At 31.3% G+C, this 17906-nt stretch overlaps 1 protein-coding gene across 2 annotated transcripts in view; it reads left to right on the top strand.

The window, feature by feature from the left end:
- Window positions 1–7037: 7037 nt before the first annotated feature.
- The window catches only part of LOC106716163 (uncharacterized protein DDB_G0284459), a 69467-nt gene continuing 58598 nt past the window's right edge, over window positions 7038–17906 (top strand). The window contains exon 1 of one of the 2 annotated variants that reach the window (XM_014509620.2): window positions 7038–7380. In XM_014509620.2, the coding sequence (XP_014365106.2) occupies window positions 7252–7380 (129 nt within the window). In that variant the 5' untranslated portion in view covers window positions 7038–7251. Of the gene's footprint in view, window positions 7381–12520; window positions 12914–17906 lie in introns of those variants that run through there. The other variant, XM_014509621.2, reaches the window with a different exon arrangement.

Here is a 17906-nt window from a genome sequence, read left to right as displayed (position 1 = left end):
TAACAAAATTGAATAGGTTATGGGTTTGACGTTGTCATTTACTTTGACAAGTCAAATAATCTCGTTCCGTTCTACCGTATACCTAACCATAATTTTGCAAAAGTGTTAATTTAAAAATGTTAATTTCGTCGTTTTGCTTATAATTTCGATAGCAAATTATAAATAAATACAACTATTCGATTAAATTAATAAGTTAAATGATATATGGATCATGTATTTTAAATATATTTTTTCTAAGTACTGAGAAGTACCAAGAAGATAATGTGCGAATAGAAACTTTGTAAAACTCTGTTGCTTAGCAAAATCACTGTTGCCACCTCGGCTACTTCAAAATATGCTTAAAGACCTGTTATAATATGCCTAAATATACTATCTTTTCAAAAAGTCCTCCAAGTATTAAATGTGGCCTATTAAAGTGGATCTGCTATACTCGTTTTTATGAATGCCGAACTAAATTATATAAAAAAATATAAAATTATTACTTTGTGATTTCTTGAATACGTCTAAAATGCATCATGTTCATTTTTAAATTCCATTTATATCTATATCAGTTAATATGGTAATAAAAATAATGATATATGCTAAATGAAGAAAAATGTGCAAAACGTACTAAAATTCTGCCAAATTTTGCATAAAATATGCTAAATTGGCAACACTGACAAAATCTCAGCCCAGAACGACTATAAATTCGAATCTGAGATAACTTTAAGCAAATGCTTAGATGAGTGTGCCATAAGATAAACCTAAGTCAAGTCGGAGCTAAGTCCGAGTACCGACTATAAATTTCAGCCTTAGACATATAGTTACGTTTATGTACCTACTTAGGCCGAAACCGACTCCAAAATAACAATAATTATACAATACCAGAAATACAAGAAAAAAGAGAACTTTCTTACTTTAAAGGGTTTTCATGACATTATTTTGTTACTTTTTAGTGCATTTTGTTTCGAGATTGTTTTTATTTTTGTTTGAACGTTTTAGTTAGTAAGTTGTTTTTTGTCTGAAAGAACACATAGATTACTTATAAGGTTGTTTTTTTAATTCCGACGCAGGCGACGGCTAGTAATAAACACATTTCTTCTATACCAAGATTTGTTTATAAACTTAATTAAAATTGACTTCATGGGCGCCTGCGAAATTTTTATAAGCAATTCTAATTATTGAAGTAAAAATTGAAATTTAGTGGACACAGGCTGGAAAAGAATATTGACATAAATTAATTTGTTACAAATTTACTAAGACAATTAATGGGCAGGCGGATTAATTATATTATTTTGTGATAGAATTATAACGCTGATATATTAATATACTTTCAGCCAGTTACGGTATATCGAAATCTTTCCATTTAGAGTGTAATTGTTCTACTTAGAACACGCAAAAACTGGTTAGATGGGAAAAATTACGTTATCTATTCGTGAGTGAAATATTTTTGCATTGATTGCATTTGATAACATCAACAGACGTAATGTCTTGCATCAGTGTGTGATAATTTATTTTCTGCTGTAAGATTATTACATATTTAGGAATTTATGATATAACACACAGTAATAAAGAAGCTTGTTTTTACGATGTCCCATATTTTTATTGTAAAATCTAAGAATCAAGAAAAGGAGTGTATTTTAATTTCACGTTTTAAACAATATAAATAGTAAAAGACTAAGTTAAGTGATACTATCCATTTTTGCACATGTTGGTTTATTTATTCGTTGTCATTCCTGTATCCGTTTTTAGATGTTCCATTGTTTGGAGCGTGTGTCACCACGTTCTTTGCTGATTGATATATCGGCATCCAAATTAAAGTCTGGACATAATTGTAATGTATTCGTAGCATATAGAAATTTATTTTTTAACACTAAAGAGGTTTGCTATACGTTTGAAATTTAAAGGTAACCTTAAAGTGCGAAAACTAATTTTAAGACTTTATTTGATGTTCATGTTTTTTTTGAATAAAATATTTGTGTAATTTTCTTACACTTATTATCTCGGTTCGTTGATTAATTATTAGTTACATATACTATTGAATGAATAATATATAGATATGTTTATATTATAATTAAACATACCTACAATCTATGTATTCGTTAGCTTGTATGGCAAACACAATGTCTGTTCAATCACTGTATTGAATATTAACAAGGGCCTTGATATTTTGGAAAGCGATGTAACGATATGTTTATGAAAGAGACAAATGAATACATGAAACTTAGATATGAAGTTTAAAATTACGTCTTATATCACACTCAGAGTTCTTTCATGGTAACGTAAGCTGTTCTTTAGTGTACCTATATATTAGTGACAGAAGTCAATCTGAGTAAAATATAAGTAAGACTAACTGCCGATATTTTTTATTTTTCTCAAAGTAAATGTCAATAATTATACGTTTAGGTTTATCTAGTATTTTGTTATCACCGATAAATCTATATTAATGTGATGTGTTTTATTGAACGTTTTCAAGAGCCAGTCCTACGTCAATAGCTTTATCATGATAACTGTGACGGAAAACTTTTTGGAATAAAAAATTAACTTCATTTCATAAACTTACCTTAATTTTTTTTTATTTAGATTCTTGTTTTTCGTCGCTGCTGTCTTTCAGTCTGGTCGTGGTCATCAAGAATAGGAGACCAGTTTTACGATGTGCAGCCACTCCTCCCTAGTCACTTCCTTTTTCGTACATTCGTGCAGAGAGACAGCTTATTTAGTTTAGTGGTACATTAATTTGTAAAATCAGCCAAAAGCGAAGAAGAGCAACTGGGAGAAATTAAAAAGTATATTACCTTTATTACTTAGGGGAAAACTACGAATTGAATGTCATATAACAGTTACTAGACACATATTTTAGCTTTAGGAAGTCAGAATGGAGTATACAGTTTATTTAGTATGAGATATCTATACTAAATGCTGCTTAAACAAGCATTAAAAGCAATTGATTGCGTCATATAAACATATATTAACCATCAAAAGCTCTCCAGTCATTCGAGCAAGAATGTGATAGTTTATTTCCAAGTGTGTCAAGAGTTTACCAATTCCCACAGAAACGTCCTTGATCAAGTATTTAGGGTATAAGAGTATGACAAAGAGGACCGGTCGGTGTGTGGCATACGAAGTGTCCATTGTCGTTTGTCCATCGCAACTCGAATGGTAGCCGAGTTTGAGTGGAATTCAAATCACGCCAATGTATTGGTTCCAACTTACCGTAACGCAAATAAGGCACAATAACAAGGATGACTATTGTTTTGTGATTGTGAGGATTTGTCCTGTTTATTTCGGCATGGGTTAACTTACTAGAAAGAAGTTTTTAAAATCAAACCGACGGTGGACATAATTGTTGGACGAATGGACGCATTAAGTGAAAATCCGAACCTTACAGATTACCAATGTAAAAATATATATGTGACGCTGAGAAAAAATGAAAAGAGCGAACCGAAGCAAGATATTGAAACAGTAAAAATATATAATAATTAAAAGAAAAATAATCTGTTTATAGAAAACCTCTTATTTTGTTCTTCATAATTAAAAGAAGTAAAATTAAAAAAGACCAATCTTTTGGTCAAGACGATTCAAACGAGTTCAAACTGGATGAAGTTGTGTCGTTTTATTCGAAATCCCTGTGGCCACCTTTCAGCTCCATCATCAGATCAGCATCGTCACCATAATATTGTATTGTTATCGATTTAATAACCAGGAATTAAATCAAATTAAATTTGAAAGATTTGTTGACAAACATCGGGACAGGTGAAACTAAATAAATGCTTGTAAAAATGTAAAACTCCTGAAATTTTTCCTACTTTAAAATCAGGGAAATTCTCTTATGAGTACTTTAATATATAATTACTAATTTTATTTCTTTAAATTACATTCAATAGGTAATCAAAACTACTAGATAAGTATATTTTAACCCTTCGCTAATTTATGCATATCTAAATACTCTTCTCAAGTATGGTTCCGTATTATAAATATGTACTGCTTTGTGCTTATATAAGGTATCTTTATGCAACATGTTAGCGCATAGAATGTTTCTCACCACAGGGGGTGTTGTTAATTAGGTAGACTTAATTATAATCTTAGATCTAACAGCTATCTTTACTCTTACAAGATTATCATACATTTAATTTCCATATTTAAATTTATATAATATATTATTGGCACTACTTTATACACTTTTCTTCCAAGTGGGCAAGTAATTTATTCACGCAAGATGAATTTTTATGTTCGCTAGACTACAATACTAATGGGTTGTTTTTACTGGTGAATAGACTATAAAAATTGCTACCTCTTACACTGTTAACTATTTCTATTTTTTATTAATTTAAACTTTAACTAGTATATTGTACTCCCAATTTTTTTGAGTTGTCGCAAAGAAGTAAAATAGTAACAATATACTGCCAGTATCTATGCTTTCCCCATAGACATATCCTGTAGGCTAAACGGGAGCACAAAAGTGAGATAAAAGACCTCTTTTGGTGCATTTTGTTGAGGTAAATTCCCTCAGTGTTGCCATTTATAATGATGTTTGAGTAATAATATTTCGAAAATCAATTTTCGATTGGACGTCAAACTTGTATGAAACACTGCATTTAGCTATAGGTTTTATGTTTTTCCTTAGGTTTTTTTAGTAGCAATCGTCTAAACTTTTTTTTCAATTATAATATAACTACTAGAAGTCCATTACATGCTTTCCTACGTATGTAATTTAAAATTTTTCATAAACTATATTCCTTAATACATTTGGTTAAATAGTAATTTACTTCTGTACTTAAAAGCAAAGTGTAATTAGCTTAATTGAGTATTTTAATTATTTTAATGAATGCATATGTACACCTTTATGAGATTTGTCAGAGATTATCTGACATTACAAGAACAACTACAAGTGCATAAGTGGGACTGTCCCACAATACATACAAAATTTGGCAGCCTTACAATACGAGTAGTCAGTAAATGATATTATTAAACCAAAGCGTTTAACAACAGGACGACTCGACACGCTCCTGTCAGAAAAGCGCGCGCAAAAGATTTTGTTTTTAGCCGACTTCAAAAAGAAGGAGGTTATCAATTCGACTGTATTTTTTTTTTTTTTTTTTTTTTTTATGTGTGTTACCGCGAAACTCCGCCCCTGGTGGTCCGATTTTGATGAAAAATATTTTAATCGAAAGGAAGTGCTTGCAGGTGGGTCCCATTTTTTTGTTTTTTTTTTTAAATAACTAGAAGACTAGTAGATTTTGAATATAGCTTCAAAATTTGTTGCGTAAATTAGGGACATTTTTGCTTTCAGCGCTTACGTAGGCTAAACTATAGGACCTACATAAAAATGATGTATGGCGAATTGTAGCTCTTTAAATGTGCTAAATAAAAGTCCGCGATAGCATATATCTATCTTTTATAGTTTTCTCACAATAACCATTTTTTTCTTCAGAAACATCAATTAAATTCATGCCCTATTTCCGACGCTATTATTCGAGTTCAGTATTAACCCTTATGTAAATAAACATGTTCATTATCAAGAGAATTTAATGTAGATTATATTTGCAATTGAAACTATATCATTCTGTCTAATAGTTTAGGAGATATCGTAAGAATAAAATTACGCGGAAACGAAAAATGCTACACGAAAAGCACAATTTTGCTTTCTGGGCTTACGTAGGTCAAACTATATGACTTACATAAAAATGATGTATGGAGTAATTATAGATCCTTAAATTTGCTAAATAAAAGTCTTCGGTGGCATATATCTATCATCTATGGATGTCTCACAAAAACCATGTTATTGTGAACAAACTTCGATTAAAATGCACACGAAAAACAGCGTCGTAAGCTTACGGCGCTATTATATTATATTCGATATGAATCCTTATCCAAATAAATATGTTTGATGGCTAGAGTATTAAATGCAGATTACATTAGCCTTTAAACTATGTAATTCTGATCAATAGTTTGGGAGATATTAAATAATTAAAAACTACGCGTATTCGAAAAATGCTAGTGCGGCGCGCGGCTGGACAAAATTAAAGGCACGCTACGATGTATTAGTTCGGTAATTTTCAATTTGTATACCGATTTTGATAATTATTTCATTGTTTAAAGGATAAGTGGTTATCTGCTGCATTCTAAATTAGTTTTTGAATTGAAGTACACACATATCAAATAGGAAAGTCCTTTTCTTTATTTGTCTTATTTATGTCTTTATATGTATTAAGGAAATTTGTAATTGAACTTCAAATTCACTAAAAATTGTGAAATAAAACAAAAATTTTAAGAAAAAAAAATAGCCGACTTCAAAAAAAAAAAACAATCTCAAACAAAATGCACTCAAAAGTAACCAAAAAAACCAATTTCAAACAAAATGCACTCAAAAGTAACCTAAAAAAACCAATTTCAAACAAAATGCACTCAAAAGTAACATAAAAAAAAATTCAAATAAAATGCACTAAAAAGAAACAAAATAATGTCATGAAAACTCTCTAAACTCTAGTAATTAGTAGTAGGGGCTCAGTTTTCCGCAACTCCACGACAAGCGCGTATTTTGCGTGTCTCTAAACTCTAAAGAAAGTTCTCTTCTTTCTTGTAACATGTCTATATTGTATAATTATTGTTATTTTGGAGTCGGTTTCGGCCTAAGTAGGGATATAAACGTAAGTATGTCTAATACATCTCAAATATAAAATGTCACCTATTTACTTCGGCCGACACCGACTGCGAAATAACAATAATTATACAATATAGACATGTTACAAGAAAGAAGAGAACTTTCTTTAGAGTTTAGAGACACGCAAAATACGCGCTTGTCGTGGAGTTGCGGAAAACTGAGCCCCTACTACTAATTACTAGAGTTTAGAGAGTTTTCATGACATTATTTTGTTTCTTTTTAGTGCATTTTATTTGAATTTTTTTTTATGTTACTTTTGAGTGCATTTTGTTTGAAATTGGTTTTTTTAGGTTACTTTTGAGTGCATTTTGTTTGAAATTGGTTTTTTTGGTTACTTTTGAGTGCATTTTGTTTGAGATTGTTTTTAATTTAACATTAAATCCAAAGACAATTGTGGAACTTTCTATAAACTAGTCTATGCTTTGTTTATATGTTTAGATACGTGTAATTAATTCCGTTCTCGTTATTTTTATATAACAATTATTCTAATGTGCCGGTATGGTAAGAGATTTGTTTTGAGTTACCATTTAGTTTGAACGCACTGGAGTTTAATGACGGTAGTGTTGTGCGAATTTATTTGTGTATTCAGTGTTTAGATTTAATTGAAAAAAATGGAACGTTACGTAGTAAATAGACATTCGAAGAAGCGTAAAAGTAACGATGGACTTTTATTAAAATGGAGGAAGAAATACAACAATTTGAGAAAACGTTCCTGGGTCACCAATGGATATGATTTAAATGTAAGTTATTTTTCAATATAATTTGTATTATGTATGTATAATAAGGTAATAATAATTACCTAAATAATGTTTAATATTATCACTATTGTAAATCTATATTTTTCATGAATTACCAACAATTTTATGTTATTTGACAAAACATTTTGGTATTGTCCATTTTTTTTGACAAGTTACATCTATGATAGTATGAATAATAATGATGGATGTTTGTTAGATGGTCTCTCCAAAACGGATTTTTGTAAATCGTCGGACGGTGTCACAGGTATAAGCTAGTTAATAATAAACCTGATAACCAAAGCAGAAAATAGGAAAGTCTCATTGATTTGACTGGCTACTTTATTGAATGTGCACAATTAAGTAAAACTGGGGTCGATTTGTCTGTAATATCGTACAAGTACAGTAGAGCCTTGATAATCCGAACTAGCAAAAACTAACCCCTGTTCGGACTCACGAAGCGTTCGGATTATAGTATGTAAGGAGAAAAAAAAAACATTTTTATTCTTAAAATAGTGTTTAATTATATACATAGTTTAAGAGGTACAGTAAGCAATGAGCTGGGCTTTACATATTGACCTGGGAACGCTCTTATTACAAGCAGCGTAAGGACTACAGTCGTAATGCAAATAAAAAGCCCGGCTCGTTGCTTACCGTACATTTACATAATAATTAGGTACCATAAAATACGTAAGGTGTAAATTGTCTATTTAGTCATAAACTGATCTATTTTAGTTTGGCGAGTCCTGTTGATGGACCAGAAAAAAGCTTTGTCCCTCAAGTTACGTAGCATCATCTTTTCCGATAAAGACAGGTCATTTTCTTCAGCCCACTCCAAGCAAGTGTTCAAAGATGATATGGCTTGTGAATGAGTAATTTTCTTGACATTTGAAGCAAAATAATCTTCAGCTAAAGACTCGTCATTCTCTTGCGTTATTTGGGTTATGATCTCATCATCAGTTATAGGATCTGTGCAATTCTCCTCTTCACTCATGGACAAGAAAGTGGAAATGGTTTCTTGAACCATCTTTATAACCTCAAAAAACACGCCGCGCACGAGTACAGAGCAGAAAAACGTAGAATGGACGCGCAACGTGGCAGTCGTAACTGCAGACTAATTAATAAACAACTTAGCAGCGAGGCGAAGGCGAGGAAGTGGGGTGGGGTATGCAGTTCGGATTATAGCGACGTTCGGATTAGCCTGAGTACGGATTATCGAGGCTCTACTGTATTATAAATGCGAATGTTTAGATGGATGGATGAATGTTTGAAGGTATCTCCGGCTCAACGGATCTTGATGAAATTTGGCATAAATGTAGAACATAGACTGGAAGAACCCATTCCACTTATTATGTTTCTTTTTTAATTATGCGCGGACGGAGTCGCGTGCGACAGCTAGTATGTCATAAATCGATACTTTTCTATGTATTAACTAATCACATTATATGTTTATTATATTATAACAAGGGTATTACATTACATCTTCGTCAATGTCACAAAGTCACGATCCGGTCGTTTAGATAAACCGTTACATATCACGGACATGCAGCATTTTCTACCTAAATTGATACAAGACACTTTATAGTAGATTTATTTAGATCAAATCTTACTAATATTATAAATACAAAAGTTTAAATGTATGGATGGATGGATGGATGTTTGCTAGAAGGTATCTACAAAACAACGGCTCTCGATACAGCACAGAAATAGAATTTATCAAGAGTAAGTGTAAATAAGACGTGAAAAGTAAAATGAAACCTTGTTTCTATGATTGCACCATTTCAACTTTATCTATATATAAAAGAAAGTCGTGTTAGTTACACTATTTATAACTCAAGAACGACTGAATCGATTTGACTGAAAATTGGTGGGCAGGTAGCTTAGAACCAGGAAACGGACATAGGATAATTTTTACCCCGTTTTCTATTTTTTATACCGCGCGGACGAAGTCACGAGTAAAAGCTAGTTTGGAATAAAAAATGCTCTGCTCTCTGGTTCCGGTCTTCGTGTACGGCACCTTTATTCGTGTATTGGTGAAAACTGTATGAAAAGTTATACCTAAATTATACCTATCATCGATAAATTACTAGCTGTCGCCCGTGAAGCAGTCCGCGCGGAATTAAAAAAAAAAACTTAACAAGTAGCCTATGTGTTCTTCAAAGCTATATGTGTGCCAAATTTCAGCCAGATCCGTGCAGCCGTTCTGGAAATACCTTCTTACAAATAACCAGCATTCAGCATTACATGATGGTTGAGTGACAAGAAGCAACGCCTATGCCACTAGTTTTCAATTTATAACTTTTCCGTAATAAACAATATCGAAACATGCTTATTAAACACGAAAGCATACAATTACTGTGGCGTAATGGTTCGTGAAAAAACTCATTAGTTGCATACATATAAAAAGCATAAATAATGACGAAATTAATCGAAATTCATTTATTCAGGTTCCATTTGCGACTTAAAATTCGTTGTGATATCAAAAAAAAAAAATTAGGACCATAAAAAATTTCACCATTTGTGGATCGTCCTCACGCACGGCGGGAAGGGACCGCGTACTGTGGAAGGCATTGGTAAAGGCCTATCAGCAGTGGGCAGATAAAGGCTATTGATGATGATGATCATAATTGGTTGCACGACAATCATCGAAAAACCGACCCCACAAACTTAAGTTATATCTTTCCAGAATTTTAACAATTTATGCTTTTCGAGTTCTTTTAAAACGTTTAGTTACATAGACCGATATTATCTATTTATATTTCCATCCAGAATAACCTCACAAGAACTATCCATGCACGGCAAATTAAACCTCCATAATACACTACTGTTATAGTTTAAGAGACATAAACGAATAGAACGAGATAGATAATAAGATGCCTTTTAAATCAGGAGGTAACTTTATTGAATCGGACAACTGGAACCAGCACCAGTATTTGTACATTATATCACAAACTAGAAGTACTTGTATGTTAATATATGAACTGGCTTGAATACTCTTTTTCTTCAACATTCACCTATTAGATAATACAGGTAAAAGCAAAGAAATATTTCAATAAACAAGTTCTAAGCGTACATAAGAGAAATTAATAATTACATGACGTTACTATCTAAAATTACAGCAGCGATCAGCGATCGAAGAAAAAACTCTGTAATTAAGAAACACTTTAACAACAATATTTAGTTATTAAGAGAAACATTAAAGTGTAGTAAATTTATAGTTAAAATATACAAAAAGGATGAACGAAAAAGTTGTTTATATCTCATAGGAGTATTTCTTTTATGTTGTTCAAGAGTCTATCATAGTTAATTAAATTAGTGAAAGTGTTGATTGGACAGGTTATAAACTTTTTAATAGTCTGTTTAATATCAATGTATCGTAATCGTCATAATAACAACATGCAATAGATAATAGTATGGACTTTAATAAAACATAACCTCACTTTTATAAACGCAACCTGGACAACCATATCACCCTTTACCCTTTAAGACTTATAATCTACATCAAGTGGTTGTCAGATTACCTCCTTTGTCTACAAATCTAGGTTGTAATGTCATAGTATACGTAATTTATATTGAATTACACATTCTTTACTCACTTGTAACATGTTACAGAATTGTGTCACTCGGTTGAAAAGAACATATGTTACATACAAATTAGTTTCAGATACAATAACACACTAACCGCATTAACTTTTAAGGTTATTTACATATAACTACGAACGATTTTTATTAACAATATTTATTATTCTAAGTGCCTAGACACTTTCTCCCGCCATTTTGTACGCTCCGAATTCGGCTTGCGCATGCGCGCCAGTGCGTAACAAAATGTTTCCTTTTAAAAACTGTTTTGCATACGAGAAATGTTATTGTTAATTATATTAAGTGAGTTTAAGAGAAAGTTTTCAATTTTTATTAATTAATTTTGACACTTTTATCGATGTTATTTATTTTATGCATACACATCGAAAAAATGAATGAAATGGCGTTGCTTCGTTGATAACGAAAAACCAATTTTAAAAATATTTGACTGTCACAGTATGTCTGCCGCAAAGCCGCGTTTGTTGACATTGACTGTGTTGACGAAGTCGCTGGCGATCACTAGTATTTTCATAAAATTTTATAAAGGTTTTTTTAAACCATATTTTTATTTTTAAATGTACAAGTTTTTACTTAATGTGCGAAACCATTGTTTACAAATATAGGCTTTGATTACGTTTCTAAAAAGGCGATATATGTTAGGAAATAGATTCGATTGTTTGTTATTTCGTCTCGTTAGATAATTGTTGTCATTCAATTTCAATAGTACGTAAACAAGTAAGAGTATGATAACATAAATATTTAATAAAAATTATTGAATTAAGAAGGAGAAATATTACAGATTGCGATGTAAGTCGTAATTATATTCACTAAAATAAACAAATCTGATATTTCGTTGTTGATCGTTTAAAAAAAATCATCACAATAGTTTGGATGGATGGATGTTTTGTCATTAGATCCAGAATGGCTAAACGGATCTGGATTGGAACAGAGGTAGTTTAAAATCTGAAATACACTACTAATAGATTTATTTTATACCACGCTGACAAAGAAAAAAAAATAGAAATTTTGATTACAGCGACATGTTCAAGCTTATTTTTTTTTATGGATAAAATAATAGAAAGGATATTGGGAATATCTTATTAATATTATAAATGCGAAAGTTTGGATGGATGGATGGATGTTTGCTAGAAGGTATATCCAAAACCAAAACCGTCTCCTATTATATGTTTGAACTTTACAGAAAAGGTCAACAAAATGTACTTGGATTGTGTATAATTAATATTATATAAATATAAAAAGACAGATAAATATCTGGTAACATAATTTACTAATTACTAAAAATTTCACAATAAAAGCCTTTACCATTTATATCTAAAGTTGATACAATCTATCGAACGTGCATTGCAAAGGCGGTATTTACGTCAAAATGGTGATTGACTGTAAATTTGCTTACTGTGCCAAATGAATTTACACTCTTTTTCTTTACACATAAAGTTCACTTTCTTTATCATAGTTGGGTTCATTGCGACACGTTCACGAAGCAAGACAACGTTTCATACTTATAAACATTATACTTGTTTCGTAGTTTAGTTGTCTATCGAGTGCTTTGCGGCAAAGGTTCGAACTTAGTGTTAAAAACGTTCATAAACTAGTTTCAATTTTAAAAAATACGTTTCGTTTTGATAGTAAATTTTAAAGAAAATTTACAATCCGAAAAGTTTTTAATAAAAAAAGATACAGACTAAAAAACATAAAAATCTCAGTGTTGAATTAAGCAACGTGACATTTGGCGCCATTACGAATGCAGTGACCTTGACATTGACAAAAACAGATAAAAAATACACAAAGCGTTACGAAATATGTAAAAAGTGTAATTTAATTATTCCGCTGTAGCGTATCGGATTGATTTGGTTACAACATTGGTGGCATCAAAGGTGACATAATGCCACAGATTTTCTTCAAAAAAGTCATGGTGGTGCGGGACCGCGGAGACATAGAGGTGATTACTTTTAATTAATAATACTAGAATTAGTTATCTGTATTTATAAATAGGTATGATTTGATTGTTGTTTTGTTTATTTGCTTTGAATTATCTTCGAAGCTACTGAATCGATTTGAAAAATAATTTCATTGTTGGGAAGCTACACTATCCCTGGATGACATCAATACATAGTATAAAACAAAGTCGCTTTCGCTGTATGTCCGTATGTATGCTTAGATCTTTAAAACTACGCAACGGATTTTGATGCGGTTTTTTTTAATAGATAGAGTGATTCTTAAGGAAGGTTTGTATGTATAATAAATGCATAATATAGTAGAAAAACACTGATAAATTTAAAGTTTTCTAATGTGATGTCGTAAATAAGCACGTTTTTTGCGCTTATATTGCAAACGCTGGCTGAACCCTACGAGATAGACCAAAATAATGTACTACAGTATTGTTCACCTTAAAAAGTTCAACGAAAAAGTCCGCGATGGTATATGTCTATCTCTTAGGGATAACCCAGCATAACCATTTTTATTCTTTTACGAAGTGATTTTAAACAATACAGCATTAATCCTTATCCATTTAAGTACCTTAAATAAATTGTGCATTTATTCTGTAGTAGGTATATTTTGCATTGCACCCGTGCGAAGCCGGGGCGGGTCGCTAGTAGGCTATATTTATTACTAGATTTTTTAAATTCTGGGCTTCTAGTTCTTAACAACATGTAACACAAAGAAATAAATTGTAACATATTAAAATAGAAAAATGTTAAGTCATAATTAAACAATGTATCTATTGTAAAATCAAATAAAAAAATGTAGAATATGTATTGAAGTGAATATTAAAAAAAATATTGTTAATACCAGGTTCATTACATATTTGCTGCCATTGTAATGTTACGAAGCGTTTTATGTTGCAGAATTGAATACAGACATACTAATAACATAGTTGTGTTTATCTCTGAATTCCTTGACAGTTGACCATATGGTCTATGTCCGTCAAAGAACAAGTTTCTGTCTTCAATTATCCCAGAGACTAAATTGTTTGTGTAACTTCTAAATAGTCACATGTTATGCCATTTTTCTAGCTTTCTTCATGATAATATGGCTATAAAGGTAGAGGAAGACCAAAGAAAGTATGGATTGTGTGAAAGTGGATATGCGTAAGAAGGGGGTAAATTCAGATATGACGGCTGATAGAGATGTACGGAGTAATACATACTGCGCCGACCCTCCAGAGGGATAAGGGCAGGTTGATGATGATGATGAATACCTGATGGTGGACTTTAAAATATATTGAGATGATGAAAGGCCGTGCTAAATTGGGTGCATCTAGTAGTCTTGTAATTGTTATTAGATAAAGTATTAGCGACTAAATTCAACAAAATACTGTGAGGTTATTTTTTGTTGATCATACCATGAAGCTTTAGGTCTATTTTTTACTAACCGTGGGTTTCTGAGACCAAAAAGTCTTCGTTTAAAACGTATTATTATCTCTGTATTGTCAAAAATAATGACAGGGATGACGATATGTTTTATACATAGATTTTGGTCTCAGAAACCAACAGTTAGTCAAACAAGCTGGGCTCATTTTAGAATATAATGTAGTATTAATAAGTATATTTTAGATACTATTAAAATAAACCAATAATATTGATAATGGAACCAAATATAACGTTCATAAAATGTTCAATCTGTAATATGTACATAGAAAATCTCGCTCGATATACAAGGTCGACTACATTTTGTTTTATTTAGCAATTGATCTCAATTAACCAGGTTTATTGCGACATTAAATTTTAACACCTTGTAAAAGCTTTATGAAATTACGAGCGACAGAAGAATTAATAATCCAAGCACGAACTCTAAATTGCAGTTAAAAATAGCAGAGATAAAGCGACATCTGTTATCTTATAATAATCAACATAACCTTTAATAATACAAAATACGAGTATATGATAATGTTTAGATGGATGGATGTTTTTTACAAGGTATCTCCAGAACGGCTGCATGGATCTCGATGAAATTTGGTACAGATGTAGAACACAGTCTGGAAGAACACATGGGCTAATTAAGTTTTTTTTATTCTGCACGGATGGAGTTTCGGGCCACAGTATACCATACTTCGAGAAGACAGGCAATTAGATTTTTGGGTATGTTTTGGCTTCTGTATTTCGCAAGCACACTAAAGCGCCCTATGTCTACCATTTCCTTTTTAATTTAATAAATTATAGTTGTCAATTACTTATAAGGCCTTGTTTATTGATTTGTTAATAGATATAAAGTCCATTTTAATGAAGGTTTATTGTGACATAAGCCTATTAATTCGTAATGGATTTAAGAGCATTGAAAACGAGGTAGCAGTTCCTCTAAGATACGACCCAATAATTTGCTGTTTGAAAAAAGGGTTAAAAAAAATTTAAATAAAAATTCATATTTGGTATTTCGATCGATCGGATGTCAATCATGTTAAGTGAATTTTCTTTTACCGCCATCTAGCGGTGAAATGAGTTATTGTATATTTTAGCGTTTATAGTTTATAACATTGTAGGTGAAAGGCGGACATTGATTGCTATCTCTGTACATCCCAATAAGCGTAACACACGTGAGAATATACATTAATTATGTATAATTTGATTAAAACTTGTTAGTAATTGTACCAACTGTACAAAGAGACCCATTTTGTTTGTGCTTATAGGTTATTCTTATCAATACTTAGGTCTCAACTTCTAGGTCACGTTTAAATCGATTCATAATACTAAACAGTGTACAAATGTTTGCTTATTATATCAGGCTATATGATTATTTTTTACTAATAGTATCTTAAAACTTGATATAGAAATAAAACATTTAGATATCTTAAAAATAATTTTCATCGTGGTAAATATATTTGATGATCTGTGGGCCTAGTATAAATATTTTTGACCACCGCCTTCGCATCGTCATCGTCAATTATGTTAAAACTAGTATTTGTCTGCGACTCCGTCCACGCGAATTTAAGAAAAACTGAATAAGTAGCCTATGTGTCTTTCCAGACTATCTGTGCGGAATTTCATCAAAATCCTTTGAGGCGTTCCGGAGATACCTTTAACAAACATCCATCCATACGTGTGCCGATCTATCTAAACTTTCGCATTTATAATATTAAGATTAGTATGAAATTTTTGGTGTACTTTACTCCTGATAGGGGGCGCTGCTCAAATGTTAATACAAATTTGGTCGATGATGACGATATGATGGCGATTGTCACAAATATTCTAGGCTAGGTTCACTGTAGATAAATGTCAGCAAATGTGGCATCATCGTGTTATTTCGACTAATATCAGAAATATGGCCTTGATAAGTGAGCGGTTGCATCTGCCCATCAGACGCATACACATCCTTGATTGGTTTTCCTCGAACAATAAAAGATACAAAACCAATCGTAGTAAAACAAATAAAATATACAAATTTTTCATGACTACCAACCATATTATAAGAAATCTTCTAGCACCATTCAATAAACATTAGATAATACTTTAAAATATTTTGCCCTTATTTAAAATTTTAAAGTTTTCTAAAATCAAAATGTCGACTATTAAAAGTTAAAAAAAGAAATCAAGACTATTTTCATAGCAACGGTTTACATTTTTAAACGAATTATATGTTTCTGGCAGCGTAAATGCCGTGAAATACCTCAAGTGCGCAGTAGTTATAGTCGGCAGCCGTGCGGTCATGTCCCAATTCGATGCTAAACAGAGTGTAACGGACCCGTTGTGTAACGCCATCTTTTGGTGAAAACAGAAAAATGTCAACAAACCTACGCAGATTTAGATCATAGAATTTCTAAATTATTAAATGTCTTGCAAAACTTTCCACAAGTTGCAATGTATTAATTTAATACACAAAGTATGTTCGTTTTTGCAAATAATGATGAACCATTGAACCCGTAGGCAGTTATTTGGCAATCGTAATTACATATGAAACATGACGTCGTGTGGGCTGATGTACCTCCAACGCGGTTTTGTTGCAATAAATCATAGAAATCACATCGACTAATTACATTTGAGATGTCTATTGTTGCCTCGTCAATGCAGTTCCCTTTTTTCTAGGTAAAATTGAAAGAAAAAAGTAAAACGGTATCTTTAAGACTATGCTGCAGCGGATTATTTTTTGGAATTATTATTAAAGTTTAGAATTACTAACCTTAAATTTCTTAAGAGTAGTAAAAATGGAATGATTGATATTGTAATTATACACTTAGTATAAATTATTATTATAATTAATCATAAAGTTTAGAAGGATTATATAATTTAAACTGTAACTCCATTGTTATAAATGATAAATTTCTAAGACAAATAAACATACTTTCCAAGCGGCGCCAAGAGATGGCGCTAGTTGTAGCGTAATTGTTCATCGCCCGTCGAATCGACATTTGGTTGACCTATTTGTGTTTGAGTAACAGGGTTACCAACTAATATTATTATTCATATTTATTTGTGTAATAATTTAAACTACTGTGTAATTTTTAATAATTTATTTTTAATAATTTGATTTTATTGGTATGTTCGTATAATCTGATACTAAGTTAACAAGTTTACTAATTTTTATCTTTGTATGAAAACTTAAAGACAGCCTCAAATAAAGCCATTTATTTATGCAAAAATATTTTTAATAATCTTACTATACTTATTATTATTGATAAGCAAGTTTAATAACTTCAGTTATTTCTTGTTATTTTTCTCGCATCTCAAGCAAAAACATAAGGGTTTTTGTCTAGGATAAAAAGTTATTATTAGTGTGACGACTTTTATAGTGGTAACCCTAAGCAGGTGTCAAAGTGTAATTTATTTAAGGATACAATTAATTTAATGCGTTTGACATTTTGAAACATTGAGACGTGAATTAAATTATTATTAGCCTCTAAATATAATAATAGTGAATGATAATAAGGTAAAAAGTCAAAATATTTTAAAGTTGATGAAAGTTCTGGTACTAGTATATTACTTTTGACATAACTTTTTGTC

This window comes from Papilio machaon, chromosome 11 (genome assembly GCF_912999745.1).
Source record: "Papilio machaon chromosome 11, ilPapMach1.1, whole genome shotgun sequence".
NCBI lineage: Eukaryota > Metazoa > Arthropoda > Insecta > Lepidoptera > Papilionidae > Papilio > Papilio machaon.
This window is presented reverse-complemented; position numbering and strand designations above follow the sequence as displayed.